The 21,251-nt window shown below is 36.6% G+C and overlaps 1 protein-coding gene across 1 annotated transcript in view; it reads left to right on the top strand.

The window, feature by feature from the left end:
* The window catches only part of rnf38 (ring finger protein 38), a 49,174-nt gene extending 29,402 nt beyond the window's left edge, over positions 1–19,772 (top strand). Inside the window, exons 4-13 of the mRNA XM_055205626.2 lie at positions 10,240–10,433; positions 10,678–10,933; positions 11,442–11,621; positions 11,941–12,108; positions 13,371–13,532; positions 13,610–13,713; positions 13,807–13,894; positions 16,076–16,197; positions 16,338–16,437; positions 17,554–19,772. Coding sequence (XP_055061601.2) covers positions 10,240–10,433; positions 10,678–10,933; positions 11,442–11,621; positions 11,941–12,108; positions 13,371–13,532; positions 13,610–13,713; positions 13,807–13,894; positions 16,076–16,197; positions 16,338–16,437; positions 17,554–17,616 — 1,437 coding nt within the window. The 3' untranslated portion in view covers positions 17,617–19,772. The remainder of the gene's footprint in view (positions 1–10,239; positions 10,434–10,677; positions 10,934–11,441; positions 11,622–11,940; positions 12,109–13,370; positions 13,533–13,609; positions 13,714–13,806; positions 13,895–16,075; positions 16,198–16,337; positions 16,438–17,553) is intronic.
* The last annotated feature ends 1,479 nt before the right edge of the window (positions 19,773–21,251 follow it).

Here is a 21,251-nt window from a genome sequence, read left to right as displayed (position 1 = left end):
CTGTTCTTCAGCTTGGATTTTGTGAATTCGCTTTCTAAATAAACTTATAGTCCAGTCACACTTCTGTATGTTTTTCCTCTTCGAAACGAGTTTTTGACTGATGCGACTTCTACTTCAGAGCGACTTATGGTCCAGAAAATATGGTAGATGTTTGCACATGGCGTTTATCAGTACACCCGTGGCATAAGTCATTGCGCTCTGCTGAGCCTGATTTAAGTTGCAAAATGCTGTGCATGAAACATTAGCGTCGCGAATGTGTCGCCACAAACCGCAAGTCTCTAAAACACTGTGTTCCTGATTCTCAACCTTTGGGTGTTTTTCACCTCTAAAAGGCAGTTTGGGAACTTGCAACAAAGCACAGATGACAACAGGTTTGCTCAAGTCAGCGCAAGCTTGAAGGTAAAGATAATCTTGCGTTTAGCAATGCTGGTCACGATTCACTCAGAACAATCAGTGATCTACAGTTTTTTCATGTCACTTTTTAGTATCAGCTCAGCGTGCTTGGAACCCCAACCGAGGTGGTACTAAAAAAAACCTTGCTACTACGTACTGTAACCAGTGAAAAGCCCCCAAAAGTAAGCCGACCCGACCAAAACCGTGGGGTACTATGCCATGGAAAAGCAACAAAATATCTTTTCGTAGTGGATAGTGGGCTGCATTGTTGCCATCTTTTTAGCCTTCAAATGAGCCAGGAGAGGTTTTAACGCTTTGTAACCTTAACAAATTTTTAACAAAACAGGAACACTATGAAATCAGAATGCTCAAGCACAAAGCATTTGACTGCTCCAATCGTTATTCCAGCACACAGGGAATTTTCTTATGTTTTCCCCATTGCTTGGAATCTGTCCGGCCCACGAGTTCTCTGAAGTCCAGGATGCAAAGTTGTCAATCCTACAAGTAAATGGAGTCTGTGAACAAAGTCAGAACAAATCAAGTAAATGTTTAGATGTTGCTAAAGTTTCTTTTGAAAGCCTTTCTTAAAGGGACACTCTACTTTTTTGAAAATATGCTTATTTTCCAGCTATCCTAGAGTTAAACATTTGATTTGTTCCGTTTTAAAATCCTTTCAGCCGATCTCCGTGTCTACTTTTAGCATAGCTTAGCACAATCCATTGACTCCGATTAGACCATTAGCATCACGCTAAAAAATTATCAAAGAGTTTCAATATTTTTTTCTACTATATTTTAGGGATGCACCGATATGGAAATTTTGGCCGATACCGATAACTCTTTATATTTGGGGGGGCGATAACCAATATATATAGGCCGATAAATATTCATATTATTTTCACAATGAAAAACTCCCAGACTGCGGACATCTTGTCTTTGCGCTAGACTAGCATACTCTTCTTAAGCCCGCAACACATGTCATCTTTGTGCTGTCACAGAAAGCACCAATCAAAACTTCACATGGCCAGCAATGAGCAAGTGAAGTTGTTCAACAAACCAAAATAATCCATCATTTATCGGCTTTAATTTATCAGCCGATAACCGATAATATTAAAAATAAGCAGTTATCGGCCGACATATCGTTATCGGCCGATACGTGCTTATTTTTGCTTATATATATCGTGCATCCCTACTATATTTTGGACTTGACTCCTCTGTAGTTACATCGTGTACCAAGAACGACAAAAAATTAAAGTTGCGATTTTTCTAGGCCGCTTCTAGCACCCATTCACTCTGTCTGCGTGATACTCCTGAGTCAAACCTTCATTGTAGTAGGATTCAAAGTTTTGCTTCAGTTTCAGTCTGCTTGTCATAAACCTAATAAAAGGCTAAAAATGTATGCAATAAGATTTTCTTGCTATAGGTTGTTGTGCTGCTATACAGTACTGTGCAAACATCAGGCCACCCATGCATTTGTTGTTTCTCCAATTGTACAGTAAGCATATGTAAAAATGTCTCTTTATTAGAATACAACTAGAACATTTTTAAATATCTTATGCAGTTTTAAAACAAAGAATAAAATACAAGCAAATGAGGCAAGTATTTAATATGACCTGACCTTCCCTTACACTTAAGCAATAGCAGGAAACCTGCAGGCTCTTTTAAACCTAAATGAAAGCCAATTCAGGGCTTCAGTCTTCTTAAAAGAGTTCAAGATGTGCTCCCTGCAATGAGAGAGAGGTCAAACTAAAAACTGACTTTTGCCTAAAGAAGCGAAAGTTTAAGATGAATCAGGATGCAAACACGAATCTGAAAATCCCCTACAGTAGGTAGGGTTGCTGTTATGGTTGAACACAACACCCCTGGTGGGCCTCAGCCCTCCACAGCAGTGCTGACTGCTCTCGGATCGCATGGCTACGATGGTTGGGTATTCAGCACTTTGCCAAGCTCCCTTACAATAGCAGTGGTTATTCCCTGTGGATGGTGTGGCCCCCAGGCAGAGAGCGCTTGGTATTTGAGCATGTGATGGCGAGTCCTGAAGCTGTAGTTTCTGAACAGGAACATGCTTTTGTAAACACTTTTTTTTTTAAACTGCACCCATTTGCGTTTCTGACTTTGTACCCCCACCCCATTCCCCAAATGCAGACGTACAGCTCCATTAAAGTTTCATACTAATGGCCCTGTCTGACTGGGTTTGTGTGTGTTGTGTACCCAGTTTTCTGTTTGGCATTGGCCCTTGAGACTTGTTTGCATCTTGAATTTGTTTTTGTCAGAATAGTTTTGTGTGTTCATTTATCATGGGTTTTGTTTAGAAAATTATGCATTCGGCAGGTGCTTTTATTCAGTTTTTGCATTCTTTTAATCAGCATGTGTTTTTTGAGAATCAAACCCATGACCGTTGCACTGCTTACACAGTGCTCTACTTACTAAGCACAAATTGTCCCCAAAAGTTGATCAAATGTGACACAGCATCCCTCTAAATCAGGGCTTCTCAACCTTTCTCACTTAAAGGCCCCCCTATTGGCCACGACAATTTAAAGGGCCCCCAACTCAGTTTCTAGCAATTTCGACATAACTTGGCAGGTTTGTATTCTTTTCAATCTAGATTTTAGCTGTTTTAGCTTATTTTAATCATTTTAAGCCAGGGGACTCAAACTGGCCTGGTGCCATTTCTGAGATTGACATTTCATCGGAGGGCAGGGCTCCAGACTAACTTTTTTCACTAGGAGCACAGTGGCCCCCAACTGAAATTTTAGGGGACCAACCCAAAAATTTAGGGGCGCACACGTAAATCAACATGCTAATCAAATATGGACATTTCTACAAATTATGTATTACTAATAAATACTTTAGTGATAGATGCAGAAAGTACACTGAAAAAAAGGATTAATTGAATTTAATACATTTTTTAAGGTAAGTGGTTGCAATCAATTTATTTAAGCTACATTTAAACAAAAAAGATTAGTAAAGCAAAGTAAAATATAAAACTTTTGTTTAAATGTAGCTTAAGTGGGTTGATTGCAACCACTTACCTTGGAGAAATTGATTAAATTCAATGAATCATTTTTTTCAGTGTACAATGTGCTGTTTCAAATTCAGTGTCACAGCACAAAAACAGGTCAAATTTACTGGTCGCACATGTGCGACTGGATGTTAAATTTAGTGGCACGCACTCAAATTTTGGTGGCAGAGCTATTTTATTATTCAAAATGGTACAATAAATAATAGAATTTAAACAGTAAATTTACAGAGTTATATATATGATATAATACTTTAAAATATATAAGCAGTAGTTTAATATTTTTTTAATATACATTATTTTATAAAATAAAGTAAATAAATATTTTCTTAACCTTCTTAAATAACTAAGGCCTATTAAAACCTTGCACTATACTGTATACATTTATAAACTATTATTAAAACATTTACTACCAGTAAGCGTTGTGTTGATTTATTTTGGATTGCTTTTAGTCATACACTGCAAAAAATTATTTTCAAGACAAAAATCTTCGTTTTTTTGTCTTATTTTCAGTAAAAATATCTAAGAATTTTTAAATTAAGATGCTTTTTCTTGACGAGCAAAACGACCCAAGAAAACAAGTCTAGTTTTTAGACCAAAAATATCAAATTTAAGTGATTTTGTGCTTAAAACAAGCAAAAAAAAAAAAAAACTGCCAATGTGGTAAGCAAAAAAATCTTGAACGTTTTTCTTAAACACTAAATTCAAGAAAAATTCCCAAAATCACTCAAATTTGATATTTTTGGTCTAAAAACTAGACTTATTTTCTTAGGTCATTCTGCTTCTCAATAAAATACATCTTGCTTTAAGAATTTTTTGATATTTGTACTGAAAACAAGACAAAAATACTAAGCAAGAGAGCCATTTTTGCAGTGTAGTATTGACTTTGCTATTCTACAGTTTTAATGAATTTGCTATTAGTTGTGAAAAATATTAATAAGTGAAAGTGATCCTAAAACTTTTGAATGAGTAGTCAATGTTACATGAGCTAGTTGGACAGAAAAAAATAATACTGCTCTGTGTAATTGCATAGCAAGCGTACATATATTATACTACATAATATACTTCATTATATATAGCAGTATGCATACTTTTATCCTCTGTATATTTCTGAGGAAATTAAAAATCCGATCACGCATTCCGTTATCCTCGCCATCACGGGCCGTGCGGCTCATGCTCAAACTCCACTCCCGAACACTTTAGAAAGTAAGAAACGCCTTGACTCGTTGTCATGTGAACGAACCCTTAAACGTTTCAAAAACAAAAGAAAATAAAACAAAGTGAATAAAAATCTTTCTGCAGGACAGATTATGTTTTATTGCTAAAAGGTGACACAGAGAGGGGGAGGGCAGGCTGCATTTGGCCTACGGGCCGGGAGTTTAAGACCACTGTTTTAAGCCATCCTGAGGGCCCCTCTTTTACCCTGGTTTGGAAACACTGCTTTGAATAGAGCTAGGAAAATCCTAATTTTGAAATTAAATGTTTATTTGCATTGCACGTGGTCTTACTATGGTCTTAGTGGGTTTGTCCCATGTTATGGTTGCGTAACAACAACGACCAAGCATATTTTTTTTATAACCATATTGGGTTAAAAACAATCCAGCAGTGTGTGTGGACTGGTTTAGAATAGTACCGGTATGAATTTGGATGTTGACTGTTATAGGACGGTTTGGGGGTCTTTTTGTCTCGGCATGTGTGTAGATGTGAGTGCCTGTGTGTGCAGTTGCTGGTTTCGAGTGGTTGTGTGTAAATGTCCTGAGGCTGTGTTCAAGGCTCTGTTCATGGTTCATCATTTTCAATACTTAATTCTGCTCTTCACCCTACGAGCTCCACCCTGCTGCCCCTTGGGGCATCAGTGCTGTCCTCTCCCTCCCCCTCTATGCTTTTCCTCCTATCCTCCCAGCCCTCCAGCCACAGTCTGCCACCCATTTTTCATCTGTCTCTACACCTTCCTCTCCTCTGCCCTGGTCACCGTGGCTCGCCTCAACAGCCACACACCTCCATATTAAGGCCACACTCCCAGCACATGCCAAAATGGATTGTGTGTATTTAGGTATCACTTGACTGAAATGTTTTTCATGATCTTAGAAGCCTGTGCATATTAATATATCTTTTGTTACAAAACTTATTTATTTTTTCAAATGGATGACTAATAATGAAGAAAAAGCAACCAATAAGAGCACAGAATATATGGGAACTTTAAAGGAAAACACCACCATTTTTCAATATTTTACTATGTTTTTACCTCAACTTAGACAAATTAATACATACCTATCTTTTTTAATGCGTGCACTTTTAACCTTTGTACAGTGCGTAGTGAATGTGTTAGCATTTAGCCTAGCCCCATTCATTCATTAGGATCCAAACAGGGATGAATTTAGAAGCCACCAAACCCTTCCATGTTTTCCCTATTTAAAGACTGTTACATAGTTACACGATTAAGTATGGTGGCACAAAATAAAACTTTTGTTTGAAGCCAAAGGAATGAACGGGGCCAGGCCAAATGCCCACACACTCAAGAAGCGCTGTACAAGATTAAAAGTGCACTCATTGATAAAAGATAGGTATGTATTAATTTATCTAAGTTCAGGTAAGAACATAGTAAAATATTAAAAATCGGTGGTGTTTTCCTTTTAAAAGCTGTTTGATAAAATTATGACACGCAATTCTACAAATTCTAGGCAAAGGGTAGCTTTTTAAAAAAGGCTAAAATATTTCTCGTGAAAAAAATCCTGTAGTTACTTTTTGTGTAGTTTTGATGATTTGCTCATTATGCATGTTTGCACTTATGCACAAGCGCTGTCAAGCCGCAGACTGGTTAACTATTGATAGATCCAGCATGTTCATTATGAAGTTGTCATGCTTGTGACAGTGTGACCGTATGCCTATCAGAAAAGGAAAGGCATCATATCACACTTTCAGTTTTAATTTCTAATTTTAGGGTGGGGGTGTAAAAACCATGCAGTAGTGAAAATGACATTTTCAACTTCCTCAGGCCCTGCTTTAATGAAATTCTGCACCCATGTGGTTTGTTCACTAAAGTCCAGGGCTGGGAAAGTTAATGCATTAGCTTTTCAGTTTAATTATAATTCACGTCATTAAAACGTCCCTGCTATGTCCATCAACAAAAGGCTTTCTTGAAAGCAAGTCTAGACTGCAAAAAATGACTTTCTTACTTAGTATTTTTGTCTTGTTTTCAGTAAAAACATCTAAAAATTGTAAAATTTAAGATGCATTTTCTCGATGAGCAAAATGACCTAAATATGTCTAGTTTTTAGACAAAAAATATAAAATGTAAGCAAATTTGTGCTTAAAACAAGCAAAACAATGGAATAAGAATTAAGAAATAAATCAAAATGTATATAAAACCTTTAAGGACTTATTGGTTGGTGCTTGTTCTGAGTGGTTTAATCGTATGTTTTGTGCATTAGAGGGGGGAAGCCGTGTACATGGCATAGGCTGATGCTGTCATTGTTTTGTTTAGGATCAGGCAGCTGACTCGGAAGTCACTTAGCAAGGTCTCACCTCACACACATATAGGATAGACGTAAACAACAAGTGTATGCTTGAAGACTTGAAGAGCAAAATGACTGGTACTTCATGGAAAATGAGACAGAGGGAATATATGCTGCTTTGTATTTGTTACATTTTAATAAACCTGATTCGAATCTGCATGCAGATATGTCTAGTCTGCCTTCCAGCTGTTTCCTGTTACTGATTCTTGACACACACACACACACACACACACACACACACACACACACACACACACACACTGGTGGCAGCGGCTGTTGTCTGTATCTCCACACTTGGCTTAACCCTGTTTTGAATGAGCTTCTTTTGCCACCCACTATGCTTTTGCATGCGTGCGTGAGCGAGCATCGTTTTATCCGCTTTTGCATGTCCCATGTGTTTCTCGCCGAATTGCATGTTTTTTTTTTTAAACTATTCTTTTAATTTGCGTGTCAAAAGCTTGGGGTTTGCGTTTAAAAGTATCTCTGAGTAAGAGGGCGTGCATACCGGTGGCCGGTGTATGTTTTCAATTGTTTTCAATGGAAGCACTGCATTTTTTTTTTTAAATCCTGCAACTGGTGTTTTTTTCCACGCGGAAGTTGCCGCTCGGCGGTTTTTCCGCTCTGAGCACCGAGAATTGAAAAATATTAAACTTTGGGTGAAAAGCTCAGCTCGTCACACTGCAAAAATGACTTTCTTACTTTGTATTTTTGTCTTGTTTCAGTAAAAATGTCTAAAAATTCCTAAAATAAGATGTATTTTCTTGATGAGCAAAATGACCTAGGAAAATAAGTCTAGTTTTTAGACAAAAATATGAACTTGAAGTAAATTAGTGCTTTAAACACGCAAAAAAATCTGCTAATGTAATAAGAAAAAAATTCTTAAAATAAGTTTACTTTTTTCTTAAACACCTAATTCAAGAGAATTTTTCTTATTCCATTAGCAGCTTTTTTGCTTGTTTTAAGCACTAATTAAAAAAATAGACTTATTTTCCTACACTGCAAAAAATGATTGTCAAGAAAAAAAGGTCTTAGTATTTTTGTCTTGTTTTCAGTAAAAATATCAAAAAATTATTAAATGAAGATGCTTTTTCTTGATGAGCAAAACGACCCAAGAAAATAAGTCTAGTTTTTAGACCTAAAATATCAAATTTAAGTGATTTTGTGCATAAAGAAGCAAAAAAATCTGCCAATGGGGTAAGCAAAAAAATCTTGAACATTTTTCTTAAACACTAAATTCAAGAAAAATTTGCTTACCACATTGGCAGATTTTTTTTGCTTGTTTTATGCACAAAATCCCTTAAATTTTACATTTTTGGTCTAAAAACTAAACTTATTTTCTTGTCATTTTGCTCATCAATCTTAATTTAAGAATTTTTAGATATTTTTACTAAAACCAAGACAAAAATACTAAGTAAGAAAGTAATTTTTTGCAGTGCAATGTCAATTCTCACACGGCCGTCCAATCACAGTGGAGGAGGGGCCGGATAAACATCACAACAACCAACCGGCGCATCGTACAACGATGTATCACAGCAACCAAAGCGCAAAATAGCTGGCAGTCGGTGTCCGCCTGCACTGTAAAAAAAATCCGTAGAAATTGCAGCTGGGTTGCCGGTAATTTACCGTAGATTTGAATTTGTTATTTGCTGGCAACATTTTGTTCAAAGTTAAACGAACATTTAAAATTTACAAGTCTTTGTCTTTACAGAGTAAAACTAAAAAAGCATCAAGCAAAACATTCTGGGAAACAAAATCTGAAGCAAAAAACAGAAAAAGGTTGATGATGATTTCTGGTTCCCAGAATGCTTTGCATGAGCTGTTATTGTATAGTTTTTATTCTGTAAAGATAAAGACTTGTTAATATTTAAAATTTATTTAACTTTGAACAAACTCTTGCCAGTAAATAACATAAATTTAAATCTACTGTAAATTACCGGCAACCCAGCTGCATTAACATTATTATTTCTATGGAATTTTTTTACAGTGTGGCGTTTTCAACCGCGTTTAAAAGCTTTGGTGTGCACACCCCTAACTTATTAGTCACCCATAGCCGACTTGCCAAAGCACTTTATTCGTTCCTCCCCCTCGTAAACCGATCCTTTCAAACTGTACGAGAGGAGTTTTGAATAGCTCCAAATGTGTAAAATGTGCGTGTTGTCTCGCTTGAGTAAGCATGTGTGTTATGGACTTCCAGTAAAAGGCCAGTGTTAGATGAAGCTGATATGAGGTGTTCAGATACTCTTGGATGCACGCTTGCTTTCGTGACACATACTGACTCACATACTCCTGCTGCACGTTTGTTTTATAGCCTCTGACGTCACGTTTCGTTTGCCTTTGTAACACTGGCCGAGCGTGAGTGTTAAGAAACAAGCTGTGGGTTTTCTCAAACTTTCGGGAAGTTGCTCTGCCTTAGCCAACACAGAGGCAGTGATATCACAGACAGGAAATGCCACTAATGCCACCAGGCACAATAGTTGCTTGTGCTCCGAGTACTCAATGAGTAAAGCATATAACCCTTAAATAGCTACGTACAAAATATAGATGTATCAGTCTGCTTTTTTTATTTAGGGTTATCCTATAGAGGACTTTTTTATAGAAAGCTCACCAAATGTTTCATTGTCATTATTGTTAAAAATACAATATGATATGAAATACAAAAGTTGATGTTTTGCAGAATGTCCACACTGCAAAAAATTATTTTCAAGAAAAAAACTCTTAGTATTTTTGTCTTGTTTTCTGTAAAAATATCTAAATTTTTAAATTAAGATCCTTTTTATTTGAGCTAAACGACCCAAGAAAATTTCAAATTTAAGTGATTTTGTGCATAAAACAAGCAAAACAAATTTTTTCTTGAATTTAGTTTTTAAGATAAATGTTAGAGATTTTTTGCTTATCCCATTGGCAGATTTTTTTTTTGCTTGTTTTATGCACAAAATCACTTAAATTCGATATTTTCGGTCTAAAAACTAGACTTATTTTCTTGGGTCGTTTTGCTCATCAAGAAAAAGCATCTTAATTTAAGAATTTAGATATTTTTTACTGAAAACAAGACAAAAATACTAAGAATTTTTTTTCTTGAAAATCATTTTTTGCAGTGCAAGCCTTTTGTGTACAACAAAACCAAACAGTGCTTATGCAAACTGAAATCTTGTACCCTCAGAATTTTTTATTTTTGGGTGTACTGTTCCTTTAAGTACAGGTCTTGATAAAAGGCATTTGTACCAAGTACTTACTTAGCATTTATGTAGTTGTGAATGAATGCAATGACAAACCGCACATAAGTAAATGAGTGTTTTACAATGTTTTCTTTCTTAGACGGACGACTCTCCCAGTCCGAAGAGACAGCGTCTTTCCCAGCAATCTGTTTTGGAGTTTACCTCGGCCCCTCCATCCACACCCTCTCCACCAATCAGACCATGGGAGCTTCCACCCAGTCGCAGGCCACACCCTTATCCCCACCCACACTACCACCCCGAGCGCTGCCACACACCTGCACGGCACAGACGCAGGTATAGTTTTAATTTAAACTGCTAGGATTCTTTTTTTACAAATATTAAACAGCAAAAATTATCGATTTATATAAAAAAAATTTGATTTGACCTCAAACTGTGCTGATTATTTATTTTTTTTAATAAATAAACTGATTATTTTTGTTGAAGTTATGGAATTCTTATGTATTGTATTGTTTCATCAGCAGTAATGTTTAGTCTTCTTTTGTAGTGTTTTTTTTTAAACGTGACATCCTCTGTACAGTCCTCCAGTGAGGCGGCAGCGCGGCAGACGAGAGCGTTTATCTCGGCATCACCCCCCTCACGGTTCCCCTGGTGGGGGACAGGACGAAAACTACCGTCACCCTCCTCACCCGCATTCTCTTCATCCATACGGCCAGCCGCCATCTCACCCTCCACCAGGCCTCGATGAGCCCCGGGCCTTCCACCCCCCTACACTCTCGTCTCGGCTATTGCACCCGCCGCAGCAGGGCGCCATGATGATGGACCTCCATGAACAGGTTAGAAATTTGGGGCAGGATTTAAATACCCTTTTTCACTCTCAAGTTGATTAAAATCTTTATAAATTTCTTTGTTCTGCTGAACACAAAGAAAGATTTTTGTGATCAAGCAGGAGGCAGAAGCACGATTTAACTTCCATAGCAGAAAAAAATTAATTCGTTGGAAGTCAATGGTGCTCAAAAACTATTTGGTTACATACATGTAAACAGGTTTTGAGGGTGAGTAAATGATGACAGGATTTGTTTTTGGGTGAACTCCCATTAAGTGGCCAGAAAAAAATAAAAATCATTTAATCACACACATACTGTTCCACATCTGTAAGTCGATATTTCAGAAATTATTTTAATGTTTGTACTTGTTTTGAGCCAATAGTGTTTTTTTTTTTAAGTAATTTGGGTTTCTACCCTGGGGGTACGTCACATGGTTGGGAATTGCTGTATTGTATTATGCATGTATGCTAATTTTTTTGGTAGACTCTGTTTATAGATTTGTTTGTGCGTGTGTTAGCTCCCTCAGGGTACTGTGCCGGTATCGTATACAGTATCTCCAATGCCGCCCCACGGTCTGCCGGCTCCTCTCTGTACGGGACAGCATCTCCCAGCATGCTCCTCTCAGCAGCAGGTGCCTGCATGTTCGGTGGTCTTCAGTGGACAGCAACACTATCCAATCTGTAGTGTACCGCCTCCAGTAAGTACACTAATCCCATACCAGAGAGTAAAAACATCCAATTGGTAGTTTAAATATCATGTGTTTGAGTCTGCTGCCACCTAGTGGTGTGCAGTCCTAAAGGAAGTGAAGCAATGCATTTATTCTCAGTCTTACTGATCATCAAGCACTAATATTATCATGTATGCTGGTGATACAAACATGTGCTGCCCTGATGTAAAGGATATGTAAAAAAAAGCGCTGTGGTTTGTTATAATTTTTCCTAATGGATTGCATCTAACTTAATGTTTGTTATGTATATACTGTAATGGTTTGAAATATCTTATTTGTCTGATCTCCAATGTTGCCGGCGTGTTCTGTGCAGCATTTGCCCATGCCGTACCCATTTCCCTCCCTTCTCTCCAGCGATCCAACCTTTCTCCTTCATCCTCCTCATCTCTCGCATCACCCGCCCCACCTCGCTCCACCCGGACAGTTCTTACCCTTCCAGACGCAACAGTCCAGATCTGTAAGTAGACACGCGTATTGTAAAATAAAAGGAGAATGTCTGTAATTTAAGCAATTTAATAAATCTAAATGCATCGGATCATAGGTTAGAAACGGAGAAAGTATGTGAGGTCACATGATATACAACAAAAAATACAAAATGGGTTGCAAATAATAGTGGATTTCATAAGATTCAGTCATTTTAGTGCACAGTATTCCAGGACTAAATCCACAGCATTTGGGTGATTCTCGCAAAATTAGGCTTATGAGGTATCAAGAAACATTTAAATGCAAAGAGTATCAAAATAAGAAGCATACAGTTACAAACATCTCTTTGTGTACTATTTTGCACATGATTTCAAAAGACATCATACAAACCAATTTTGTTGTTTTTCCTCATTTAAGGAGAATATTTTCATTACCGCAACGTGTCCATGACTGGATTTGGGTTCTTTGACATGGAAAATTTGTAATAAAAAAAAATAAAAAATAAAAAGCTTCAATGCATGTTATACTATGAACATTTACAGTAAAGAAATATGTGGTATTTGGTGATCATTGTAAATGTAGAGACAATAATAAGGAATTTAAATGTGTCCAAGACCAATTTTCTCATCCTCCACAACAATTTTTTAATCATTGTTTAAGCTCTTATAAGGAAATAACATTTAAAAAAAAAATTAGTTTGAAGTGACATAATTGACTGTGACATTCAAGATTGCTACCAGGTAAGCATTTCTTATTTTTTCTCTCTGGATAAAATTTGAAATTTTGTTTATCATAGAACCTAGACAACTTTTTGTTCTCATTACCGAAACATAAGTTTGTAAATGCATATATTTAATGTAATATCATGTTGCGGTAATGATAATTTTTGATAATGATGATTTAAAAAAAGTAAATAATTCTATAGGAAATTTTTTTTTAATCCTCTAAATACTTACTATAATAATGTTTATAGTAAGTTCAGACCTTAAGCTTATATGTGCAAAAAAAATTGGCTTCAAGGACTTTTAAAAAAATTGATGCCCAAGTCTGGATTTCGTGAGAATCACCCATTTGCGTCACTAAACTTTAACACTTTAAAACCCCTTAAAAACTGTATGTGTTGTAAGTTGTGGAGCACCAAGTTTTCTATAAAATAAGACAATTTTATCAATATACTCCAAATAATGTGTGTAGATGACTAGTTTGCTTATTTATCATCACATTTAATGTTAAAGGTTTGTGATTGTCACCCAGATCTGTTTTAATATCACTAAATGTGTGTGTTTCTGTGTACAGCCGCTGCAGAGAATAGAGAATGAAGTGGAGTTGTTAGGGGAACACCTGTCTGTAGGTGGAGGCTTTAACTACCCTCACTCAGGGCATCCCAGCCCTCTGCCTCCTTCCACCCCGCTGCAGTTCCTCTCCCATGAACCCCTGCCACAGGAGCTGTTCAGCATGGTGAGTACCACCTTCAGCTAATAAAATATAAAAATTAAAGCTTTTGTTCTTTGCCTAATGCGTTCTCGTTCCCTTAGCCGTATCCCCACTTCATGCCTCGGCGAATCACGGGGCGACGCTACCGCTCTCAGCAGCCCGTCCCTCCACCTCCTTACCACCCAAGTTTGCTGCCCTACTTCCTGTGAGTTACACTTGCACGCTTACACCAGAATAGAGAGCTATGGAAGCCTATGAGCTGTTTTGTAACAGTGTCATGTTGTTTTTGTTTGAACAGATCTGTTCTTCCAGTCCAGCCTACAGCAGTGGGTCCAACCATTAGCTTGGAGTTGGATGTAGATGATGGAGAGGTCGAGAATTACGAGGTGAGAACTCATGCGTAATGCATGAATTTGCATTAAGCGAATACAGCTACTTGAATACCTTAAATGCAAATTTAGGGTGTTGTGGGTGGGATTCCTGTGAATTTCATATTGGTGTAAAATATAAGGCACTTTGAAATTAGACACAACATAAATGTTAATTATTGCAAAACTTGATATATTGACCAATAATTGTTATCGGTCAATACAAGCAATTTTTCACACTATCGCCCAATAGTTGAAAAACAGCCGATAGACGTGGCCGATATATCCTGTCAATCAAAAGAAAACGGGAAAATGCAATGAATTTGAGCTCTGTGTATAGAAAATGTAAAAAAAAAGACTAGTTTAATATTCAATATTAATTGTCATTTTATGAAGGAATAAAATCTAGATTTATTTGTCAGAATTGAATTAATGCAAGTTAATATAACCACCAAACTAGTTTCGGCATAAATCCGTCTGAATAATCGGCTAATGGTATTGGTGGAAACATTTCATATGGTTGCCTCTTTACTTTTTAACTCAAATCAAGAATCACATAAAACACATAATCTTTTAAAGGGACACTCCACGTTTTTAAGAATGCGCTCATTTTCTTGCTTCCCTGGAGTTAAGTATTTGATTGTTGCCATTTTGGAATCCATTTGGCTGATCTCGGGGTCTGGCGACGCCACTTTTGGCATGGCTTGGCATGGTCCATTGAATCTGATTGGACCATTAGCATTGCGCTAAAAACTAAGGTTTCAATATTTTCCCTATTGAAATGATTTTATGCAGTGCCCGAAAATAGTCCCCTGCTATTAACAGTTACTAAGGGGACTTTTTTCAGGTGCTGCGTAATATCATTGCGCCTCCTGCACCAATGGTACGACAGCAAAGTCCTTTATTATTACGCCAGAATGAGAGTATAGTTCCTAGCCATATTGGCCTAGAAAATCGCAACTTTTAATTTTTTGTCGGTCTTAGTACACTATGTAACTATAAAAGTGTCAAGTTTTAAAAAGGGAAAATATTGAAACTCTTTGGTAAGTTTTGAACTTTATGCTAATGGTCTAATCGGATTCAGTGGATTGTGCTGGGCTATGCTGTAGGTGGTGCCGCCAGACCCCAAAGTCAACTAAATGGATTCCAGAATGATAGAAATCGAGTGTTTGACTCTGGGGGAGCTGGAAAATGAGCCTATTTTAGAAAAAATTGAGTTTCCCTTTAAAGATTGTACTCTCTTGTTAAAGGTGCCATAGAATAAAAAACTGTATTTAAATAGGCATAGATGAATAATAAGAGCTCCGTATGTGGTACATATCGCTAGCCTCAAACACGTTTGTTTCCGCATTTTTATTTAAACCTCGTGCATGCAAAAAACTGCTGGAAAACAGGCCAATCTCAACCTAACACCGACTGTGGTGTCACAATCGAGATATAGGCCCCCAACATTAAATTACACATTCAATTAATTACAAAGATGAGCTACTGGCCTCAGAGCAGAGCTCAACATTATTATTCATGACCCTTCCAAATAGGGCAAAAATAGACCATTTCATACAAGGGACAAATCCAGGCTTATAAATGCACTGCAAAAAATGATTTTCAAAAAAAAAATGTATTAGTATTTTTGTCTTGTTTTCAGTAAAAATGTCAAGGGGTTCTTGAATTAAGATGCTTTTTCTTGATGAGCAAAATGACCCAAGAAAGTAAGTCTAGTGTTTAGACCAAAAATATCAAATTTAAATGATTTTGTGCATAAAACAAGCAAAAAAAATGTGCCAATGGGGCAAGCAAATTTTTCTTGATGTTTTTATTTTATTTAGTGTTTAAGAAAAATGTTCAAGATGTTTTTGCTTACCCCATTGGCAGATTTATTTGCTTGTTTTATGCACAAAATCACTTAAATTTGATGTTTTTGGTCCGGAGACTGGACATGTTTTCTTGAGTCGTTTTGCTCTATCCGGAAAAAGCATCTTAATTTAAGAGTTTTTGGATGTTTTTACTGGAAGCAGGACACAAATACTAAGAATTTTTTCTTGAAAATCATTTTTTGCAGTGTGGACATTTAAAACGTTTCTGGATCATTATTGTACCTAATTTACATACCCTATATGTAAATAAAGTACAATTTAACATACAATTTTAAATCATTCTTTGGCACATTTAATGTGTGTTTTTTGTTTGTTTTTTGAGCAGGCTCTGTTAAACCTAGCCGAGCGTCTCGGCGAAGCAAAGCCTAGAGGTCTGACCAAAGCTGATATTGAACAGCTGCCTTCCTACAGATTCAACCCCAGCAACCATCAGTCTGAGCAGACTTTGTGTGTAAAACACTCGAGCAAACATGCATATAGCAGTTTATTTGGTTGATTTTGGAGCGTTAATTTGACGTTGGTTCCCATGAATTATAGTGATGACCCTGGTGGGACGAACCATAATGCTTTTCTCCCTTTCCCTACAGGTGTGTGGTGTGCATGTGTGATTTTGAGTCCCGTCAGTTGTTAAGAGTACTGCCCTGTAATCACGAATTCCATGCCAAGTGTGTCGATAAATGGCTCAAGGTAAGCAAACTCTATATGTACGTGAGTGGTTATATAATTGCAGGTACATATAATTGGTGTCTAAAGTCATTTTTTCTGCTTTTTTCAAATGGTTAAATTTGTATAATTTTAATAATTTGGTAAACCCATAAAAATGTAATAAAGGTGTTTTATATAACTAAAAATCGTGATAGTAAAAGCAGAAAAAATGACTTGACACCAAATGTACCTGCAATGTCAGGGCTACAGACTGCCACCAAATGGTTGCATTTTGCCACCAAAATTTGAGAGTGTGCCACTAAATTTTTCATCCAGTCGCACATGTGCGACCAGTAAATTTGACCTTTTTTATTATTTAAAACGGCACATTGTACTTTCTGCATCTATCATCAAAGTATTTATTAGTAATACAGTGTATGTGAACATTTGGTTAGCATGTTGATTTACGGTATGTGCCCCTAAATTTTCTGGTTGCGCCCCTAAAATTTTCAGTTGGGGGTCACTGTGCTCCTAGTGAAACAAGTTAGTCTGGAGCCCTGAATGTTATCACATTATAAAAAGTCGAGGAGTTTTTTAGGGATGCTCCGATCAATCGGCCGCCAGTCGGTATCGGCCGATAATGGCATTAAATGGCTTGATCGGTACTTGCAAAATTTGCCGATCTCGTGAACCAATTTTTCTGTTTACTTTTGTCATCATAGGGATCTTGAATGCGGCTGCAATTACAATTTTTTTTACATAGTGCGAGCATTTTTTAACCCGTTGCTCATGTGCGACGTGCAGATTTGGATTTCTCTCTTTGCCTTTACAGAGATATGTGTGTTTTCTATGAGGACGCGCTTTGGTCAACAGCATGACGCGTCTTCACAACCCCATCAAATAGTGTATACAATATATCTATCGCAGACAATTGCATCCTCATGCCAAAAGTTTATTATTTGCATGCATTTTAACATTTTGATTGTTTAAACTATGAAGATGATAAATATGGGATTGCTATCGGCTGCAAAAATCCTGATCGGGGCATCCTTAAATATTGTTAATTTAAAACTTTTTTTAAATAATGAACAATAAATAAAATCAGTGTTCATATATGTCCTAAACCTATTTGACGATCAACTTCATTCTGTCTTTTAGGCTAACAGAACCTGTCCCATATGCCGAGCAGATGCCTCTGAAGTCCAGCGGGATTCTGAGTGATGCCGTTCACATACACGCACATACGCACCACTAAACGCTTCGCTCATTGTCCTACTGTTACTTTGTTAACTTCCACGTGCATAACTACGACTCGCACAAATACTGCTGCAAAAGAATCATGAACTTGTATCAAAATGTTTTTTAATACTCTTTTATTTTTATTTTATTTTTAGAAAACGTAGACACACACGTCCTTGTTTGTTTGATCACTAATTCTTTGTGTGGACGTCCAAAGATTACGGTTTATCATTCTGGTTATGTTCCGCTTCTGATATTGTGTTTTGGTTTCAATATATATATCTGAATATATATACATATAGTTTTACCCTGTGAGGTTTGGGGTTAGTATGTTGCATTCGTGCGTGTGGGTGTGTGTATGTGCATTAACATTCCCAGCTATGTGAGCACACTTTGGTGTGGTGGTCTTTACGAAAGTTAATATCGTGAGCATGGACTTTTATATTTTACCAACAAATATAGCTATATATAAATATGTATGTATGTAACAATATAGAGGGACAAATTACCACGTAATTTTTTTTAAAAAACGAAAAATTATTAAAGTCTCCCCCTCCCCAAACATGAAAAGATTGCAAAAGATTCATTTGTGTATACATGAGAGGGGCTTTTGGGTGGGTCTCGCTCAATTATGATTTAGCAGTCTGTAGAGAATTGGAATACTGTGAGGTGTGTGCGAAAGAAAGCGTGTGTGTATGTGTGTATTAGAGAGTTGTGTGTTATTTATCCCATATGTGTGGTACAGAACACTGGCTTGTTGCTTTCATTTTTATTCTCATCTGTGATTGGCTGAGGATGCGCACTGACATGATTTGTGATTGGTTTAGAGGGACAGTGATCTTTTTTTTTCTCTGTCCATCCACTCAGTTTATCCTGTTACAGACTTTATTTTTTTAGTTTGCTTTAGCCACCTGATCTTTTTTCAGATTTATCTGCCACATACAAAAATCAGAAACATTTCATACGCTTAATTGTCAAAAAATATCTTCACTTTGGGTTCTGTCATCGCTTTGCTTGACTTGCTTAGTACACCAGCGTCATTTATTAATAATGGGTGGCTTCCTAAACACAAAATAAAGCTCAGTCTTCGTCTTAAGTCATGCATTTTTTTATAATGAAGGCCAAGCTGAAGTTTTATCTTTCACCCGCAGATTTGTAATTGAATCTTGTAGCAAGGACCGCCCGCACAGCACAAGCAGAAATAACTTTTTTTTTTGGGTAATTTTGTTTTTTATGCCTTCAGGTTACACAATCCAGGGCTGTGTGTGCTATTTGAAAGGGTATTATATTGTAGCATTTCGGTTTCTTTGCAAGGGAGAAGCACATGGACTGCTGAACAAAGAGGGCGATGCACACAAACCCTTAACTAGAAATCCGGAGGGAGAGAGAGTGTGCATTTACATTCTCGTCTTTCCCATTCTTGCTTCCCTGAAACACTTTTGGATCTTAATTCTGTCGTTTTCCTCTATGCATTTAGCAATTCTTTTCAAAACGGCCTTCCAGCACATCCCTTCGTAAGTCCTTCATAAACATTCACAGCCACGTGCGTTACTTTATAATAAATGACCGAGATACGCAATCATGACCCAGAGGGGTGTTTGAGAATGTGTGTGCGTGATCGTTATATAATCATGCATTACTATCATTATGAATGGTTATAACTGCCACTGTGTCACATTATGTAGGATCTGTGACGGGTGTAGAAATGTCATAGAGTTGTGTGGTGTAGTCTCAGAGCCTGCATTGTCTTAATGAGAGATGCCTTTAAACCATTCTCCAGTGTTGTCTGCTCTAGTGTCATAAGTCGAATTCATAACCACAGCAGCGTTATGAATTATTCTTCGCAAACAAATGTGCATTACATTACTTAACCATTGTCATACTGTGTTATAGGAGTTTTTTTCCCTGCTTGGTACAATAGCAGTTACCTCAGTTTTACTATTTATGTTTTTCCCCTTATTCTTTTGCGAAACCAGTAAGAGAGCTCATGAGTTCCTATGCTTTTTGTTTATTGGTTGTTTTAATTCTTACCATTAAAAAAAAATTACAATTGTATCATTTAACATGTTGTAGTTCATATGTATAATATCTGTAACCAAAATCATTTGAAGGCTTGATATAAAAATTTTTAACAAACATTTGTACATTTTTTTTATCAGAGAGATGATTAGTAATGCTTTACTAAGTAGTGCAAATGATTTTTCCCCCTTTGTCTCTGACCCCTATTCCCAGTCTTTTGGATTACAAAGGGTGACTCCGTAATAAATGTATAATGGTCTCTTCCACAACTTGACCTTTTTTTCTCTGTTCTCATCATTTTAGCTCTGTTCTCCTCAAGCCCTAATACTGGATGAAAGCAGTAGTGTACCCAAAAATTAAAATAGTCATATTTTGATACCAGCATGACTCACTATGCAAAATGTCTAGGCTGAAATTAATAGTAATCACAGATTTTAAGTTAGGGATAATGTATAGTAGGGATGGGACGGTATGAAAATTTCATATCATGATTATAGTGACCAAAGTTATTACGGTTATCAATATTATCATGGTTTTGTTCAAATGAGATGGAAATATTCAAAAAGAACTGATACACACACTGAAAACATTTTTTTAAAAGTTTTATTTTTGAAAATCACAATTGAATATTTCATGTCCCTGAAATTATTTCTGTTATAAAACATAAATAAATCTGTTTAATAAGTTTACCGTAAATTAATACAATACATTATCCCTTAAATGCCTCCTTGTGCAAAAAACACTGTTGCATGTGCGTGCCTGCGTCAAACTGATTCTGGCTTGACCGGATTTACTGCGAGTTTTCAAAATCACGGTAATCAAACACGGTTGTAATGATAATTAAATTTTAAACAATAATACTAACTGTCAGGACATTTTATCGTGGTTGATCGTGGAACCGGTAGTCGTCTCATCCCTAATGTATAGGCAGCCGGTTGTTATCGCAGAAATAAGCAGTGTGATCAGAACCCAACACGAAGTGTTGTCTTGTATCACACTGAAGGGGGCTTATTTCACGATAACAACCAGCTGCCCATACATTATCCTGTGTTTAACACAGCTATTTACCTCATAAGTAAGGTATGGGACAATAAATATTGTTTTGAAATAATTAATTGGCTAATTATTAACAAATGCAGACCTACTGCGAAGAAGACCTGTTTAATTTTGTTTAAAGACATTCAAATTTCACTAAAATTGCTATTTGGTTTAATTATTTGTAAATATAATGTCATATGTTATTACAGGACATTTATATTTTTGTGTAATACTAATGTTAATAATGTTAATTATGACTACATATCAAATTTATTTGTAACGTATTTATGCAGAAATCCTAATAATAAATTAAGAAAAGAGCATGTTCTCTTAACTTTAGACACAAATGTGATACCAAAGGCAGGAGTAAATTATAAAAGCATTTAATCGGCAGGTCATGATTTTTCCAAAGCTCCTCCAAATATTGGGAATATATGCAGCGGTGAAGCTTTTTGGAGGAAATTGTTTGAATTGGGGTGAGCATCTTAAAGCAACACTAAAGAGTTTTTGCTCTTTGCTCCCCCTACAGGTTGGAAGCAGAATTGTCCATTAACACTGTC

The sequence above is a fragment of the Misgurnus anguillicaudatus genome, chromosome 3, assembly GCF_027580225.2.
Source record: "Misgurnus anguillicaudatus chromosome 3, ASM2758022v2, whole genome shotgun sequence".
NCBI lineage: Eukaryota > Metazoa > Chordata > Actinopteri > Cypriniformes > Cobitidae > Misgurnus > Misgurnus anguillicaudatus.
Note: the sequence above shows the minus strand (reverse complement) of the source record. Positions and strands in the feature narration are given on the sequence as shown.